The sequence below is a fragment of the Chiloscyllium plagiosum genome, unplaced genomic scaffold (assembly GCF_004010195.1).
Source record: "Chiloscyllium plagiosum isolate BGI_BamShark_2017 unplaced genomic scaffold, ASM401019v2 scaf_5900, whole genome shotgun sequence".
Lineage (NCBI taxonomy): Eukaryota > Metazoa > Chordata > Chondrichthyes > Orectolobiformes > Hemiscylliidae > Chiloscyllium > Chiloscyllium plagiosum.
Genome location: NW_025214430.1, coordinates 10129 through 14824, shown reverse-complemented (window position 1 = coordinate 14824; position 4696 = coordinate 10129). Strand labels below are relative to the sequence as shown.

Below are 4696 nucleotides of genomic sequence, written 5' to 3'. Positions count from 1 at the left end.
GAGAGAGGGAGAGGCGGGGGACTCGGGGGTTTGGAAGTCAGGGACAGGGAACCGGGGACCAGGAGGGACAGAGCGACAGCCAGTGCACTGGGGAGTGTGAGATAGCGAGTGAGAGACAGGGAAGTGGGCAGTGGGGAAAGGAGAGACAGATGACTGGGCACCTGATGAAAGACAGTAAGGGGAATGAGACAGGTGAGCTGGGAGCTGACAAACAGGGAACAGCAGAGCTGCTCAGAACGGAGGAGGAAACAAAGTGTACACAGGCAACTGGTGAAGGGCAGCGCTGTCCAGCAGGAGGGCCAGGAACTGGGCAGAGTGCCTGTCAACTACCAGCTGGGAGTGTCCTCCGTACAGGGGGTACCTTTGAGTTGCTTGTACACCACTACCTCCAGCGTGTGTCTGGCAGTCTGCTACAGCTCAACACCAGGCTGGCATGCAGGATTGTACTGGACGCATTGCTGAGTATCCCCAGGCACCTGCAGCCCTGGGTAGACCGGGGAAGGGGCTGTCTCCAGGCTCAAGCCCACCTAGCAGCGAGTCTTCGGGGGCACACAATACCACCGGAGGCAGAGGGACCCCTGGAAGTGGTGGTCGCAAAACAGCACCTCCTGATCTCTGTCCTCCGGTGCCTGAGGAACCTACTCACCATCGACGCCATCATCCCCGTCCATGGCAAACTCAGGCAAAATCACCGCGGAGACCGTGAGGACTCAGACTGAAACACAATCTGAGCTGGTACCAGGGGAACTGGTCACTGTCTGTCCCCGGTGGGGGGGAGAGCCGGTCAGTGTCAGCTGTCTGTCCCTGGGGGGGGGGGGGTGTGCGCGGGGCGGGGGGGGGGTGCGATTGGGGGGAGCCCACCTCTCCCCTGGGCCCAGACGCACACTCTGCACAGTGAGACACAGACTCAGCATTAATGAGGATTTTCGGTTTGTTGATGACTTTATTCTGTTTGGATAATAAATTCCCGTAATTATACAGTGAGTTGTTGCAAGTCATTGATCGAGAGTTACAGAAGGCCCAGGAACTCAGTTTTGATCTGCCTTTTTGTAGAGTCTGACAGGCTCCTCCCTGCCACTCAAACCATTCAGCATAGCCAAGGTGCTCCCAGACCTACTCCCTACCATCAGGTCAGGAAGAAACGAGCTGCAACGTGAATCCAGGCTGGCATCCTGTTCCCAGGCCTCACTGCTGCTTCACTGGCGGGGGCAGGGGGCAGGGTTAGCTGGTCCAGTTTATCCTTTCCTGTCGGGCAACGTAACCCCAGAGTGATTCGGAAGGGGCACACTCAGCAGCCTCAGGCTCACTCCCGAGTCAGCGTTGTTGAGGAATGTCAGCCCAGTTCCCCGAGTTCGGGGAATCAGGGAAGGACCCAGGGTTCCTGTGGGGCGATGCTGATGACAGGCACTCGGGTGGAGGGAGCGTGGCTGGGATGGGGAGGAGATGCAGCTCCAGGGAACAGGAAGGCAGGGTGGAAGTGACAGCGAGGCAAATCCGAGTGAGACATTCCTGGTCTTGCATAGCCCGGTAGTGGAATTCCCTGTCATCCTCAGCCTCCTGCCCCTTGTCGCCGGTCACATGAAGAGTCCTCCTGCAACACAGAGATTGTACAAACGGCCTCAGTCTCTGGGCTCTTCCCTTCACCGTGGTCCGGTCTGATCTCTGACACAAATGGTACAAGGCACAGATATCCACCTCTGCCTCTGCCTCTGCAGCCTCCCTGAGACATACGCAATTACCTACAGAAAAATAAACCCACCAGTGTCGTTTGGGGGACCTCAGCGTGGCTGCAGCCATTTGGTGATGGAAAACGAGGCACTCTGATCGGTGCTGAGAGCTGCGCTGAGACCCCGGGGGGGGGCCAATATCCTCTGACCGCTCGGAGTCCCAGCACCGTCCACCCTGACCATCTCCTTCCTGACTCACCGATCTCTGGCTGCTGGGTTTGTCATGCCATTGGTTGGCCCTTTGCCAGCAGCCAGCCAGAGGTAACTTAATTCACCCTCTGTGACCTCTTCTACCTGTCCCAGACAAGCAGAGACACACACACATCTACAGAGTCTCACACACATGCACACACAAACATGCACAGACACACACAAACATGCACAGTCACACGCACAAGAGACACAAACATGCGCGCGCGCGCACACACACAGCCATTCACAGGGCAGACCTCCAGCAGGGCCCTGCCAAAACCTGCTCTTCCCCTGCAAGCTGGTGAAACCCAGTCCTCTCTCCCCAACCAGCCACCCATCCACCTCTTGGTAGCAAGGCTGAAATCCTGACCCTGCCCAAGGGCAGGCTCAGGAAAGGGATTCAGTCTGCCCTTGCCCCCGCTCCCCAACCATTTCACCCTGCTGCCTATAACCTCCTGTACCCAGGTGAGCTCCCACATCAATGGGGAGGCGATGGCCTTGTGATATTATCCCTGGACAGTTAATCTAGAGACCCAGGGAATGTTCTGGGGACCTGGGTTCGACTCCCACCACAGCAGATGGTGGAATTTGAATTGACTAAAAGTCTAGTATTAACAGTCTAAGGGTGACCATTAATCTGTTATTGATTGTCGTCCTGTTCACTAACATCCTTTGGGAAAGGAAGCTACCATCCTTACCATGTGACTCCAGACCCACAGCCTTCTGGGTAATAAATGGCGGCCTAGCCAGCAACACCATCATCCCGTGAATGAATAACGACGTCACTCAGTTTTGTCACATGTGAGACTGTGCCAGGGACAGTACGTACGTACGTGAGGAAGGGGGGGAAACTGGGACAAAGGCAGCACAAAAGGGTCGACCACATATCCGATAAACAGGCTACGGGAAGAGTAACCCACCCAGACACATTTCCCTCTGACTAATGCACCTAATACAATGGGTTATTTAGCACGGCCAATTCACCGGGCCTGCACATCTTTGGATTGTGGGAGGAAACTGGAGCACCCGGAGGAAACCCAACTGGGGGGGGTGGGGGGTGGGGGGGTAGAGAATGTGCAAACTCCACACAGACAGTCCCACGAGGCTGGGATCGAACCCGGGTCCCTGGTGCCGTGAGGCAGCAGTGCTAACCACTGAGCCGCCGTGCCGCCCACATTCTGAGCCGAGGGTCCTGAATCTTGTGGAAAATGACGATGGTATTTGGCCTGAGTTGTCTACGATTGACTGGGGAAACATCGCTGAAAGGGATGGCAGTGGGTAGGCAATGACAAACATGGAAACAGCAAATGGGTTAACTGCAACAATTGTTCATTCCTGTCTGGCACAACCACAGCTTACGAGAGAAGTTAGAGACAGTATGAGGTGCAGGAACGAGGCTTATTAAACCAGGGAAGAACAGACCTGAGCAGTTCAGGGAACAGTGTCAAAGTCAGCAAAGGAGGACCAAGAGGGGAAAATGAGAGACAGAGACCAAAATTAGTGAAAATTAATATAGGCCCCTGACAGGTGGGATGTATAAGGGGCAGCAAAGACACGGCCGACAAACTAAGTTCACACTTCGCTCCTGTTTTCACGAAGGACACAAATAATGTACTCAAAGTAATGGGCGAGACTGGGTTTCGTGCGCAGGAGGAGCGAGGGAAATGGTGTTAGGGAACATGGTAACAGGGAAGGCTGATAACCTCCTTCCTGGAGTACGTGACGAAGGGGCCCTCAAAATGGGTGCGTTTGGGGTGGTCATCCTTCAAGATTCTTTCAGCTCTGGATCAGTCCCTACAGATCGGAGGGTGGCTAGTGTCACCTCAATATGTAAAAAGAGAGGTCGAGGGAAAACAGGAAATTATAGACCAGTGAGGCCGGGCAGTCTCCATTATCAAGCACGTTAGTGACAGTATCAGACACAGGCAGCATGGGGTGACAAAAGGGAAATCATGCTTGACAGATCGACTGACATTCTTTAAGGGTGTAACTAGTGGAGTTGATCAGGAGGAAGGCAGTGGATGTGGTTTAGTTGGATGTTCTGAAGGCTTTCGACAAAGTCCTGCATCAGATATTAATGTGTAAAATTAAAGCACATGGAATTAAAGCACATGGGGTTGGGGGTAGTGTGTTGGGACAGAGAGTACAAAGACATGAGGGGAGGAGCTGGTCAGAGTTGATTGGAAGGGGGAGTCGAGAGGGGAAGATGGTGGAGCAGCAATGGCAGGGGTTTCTGGGAGTAAATCGGACAGAAACCCAACCCAAGGGAGCAGCAGCAGCAGCAGCATCGTGGGGTGAGGATGGAGGCAACCATGGCCGACACGGGAAGTCTGGGATAACATGCTCTCGGACGAGGAGACATTCCACTCGCAAACACCCCAGATGCCCACCTGTACTGAACACTGAGTTTTTCCCCTCTCCATCATCCAGACAGTCACATCACCTCCATTCCCCATTCCATTGGCCCTAAAGCCCTCCCCCTCCCAACGCAAGGAGGAGAGTCCCCCTTGGCGTCACCTACCACCCCACCAGTCTCAGCATCTAACCCATCATCCTCAAACACTTCCACCAACTCCAATCCGACCCCAACACTAAGAACATCCCCCCCCCCGCCTCTCTGCCTTCCACAGGGACCCTTCCACAGTCATTGGTTTGTGCCATTCTCCTCACCAAACACCCCTGAATTCCCAGGTCCACCTTCCCTTGAAACCAGGAAAGATGCAAACCCTGTCGGGACACCTCCCCCCCCCCCCCCCCCCCCCCCCCCCCCCCCCCCC

At 55.0% G+C, this 4696-nt stretch overlaps 1 protein-coding gene and 1 long non-coding RNA gene across 2 annotated transcripts in view; one reads left to right on the top strand and one right to left on the bottom strand.

The window, feature by feature from the left end:
- bbs10 (Bardet-Biedl syndrome 10) overlaps positions 1-801 on the top strand; it is a 9497-nt gene extending 8696 nt beyond the window's left edge. Inside the window, exon 3 of the mRNA XM_043686455.1 lies at positions 6-801. Coding sequence (XP_043542390.1) covers positions 6-719 — 714 coding nt within the window. The 3' untranslated portion in view covers positions 720-801. The remainder of the gene's footprint in view (positions 1-5) is intronic.
- Positions 802-923: 122 nt separating this feature from the next.
- LOC122547887 overlaps positions 924-4696 on the bottom strand; it is a 13892-nt gene continuing 10119 nt past the window's right edge. The window contains exon 2 of the long non-coding RNA XR_006311112.1: positions 924-1591. This is a non-coding gene — a long non-coding RNA (uncharacterized LOC122547887). The remainder of the gene's footprint in view (positions 1592-4696) is intronic.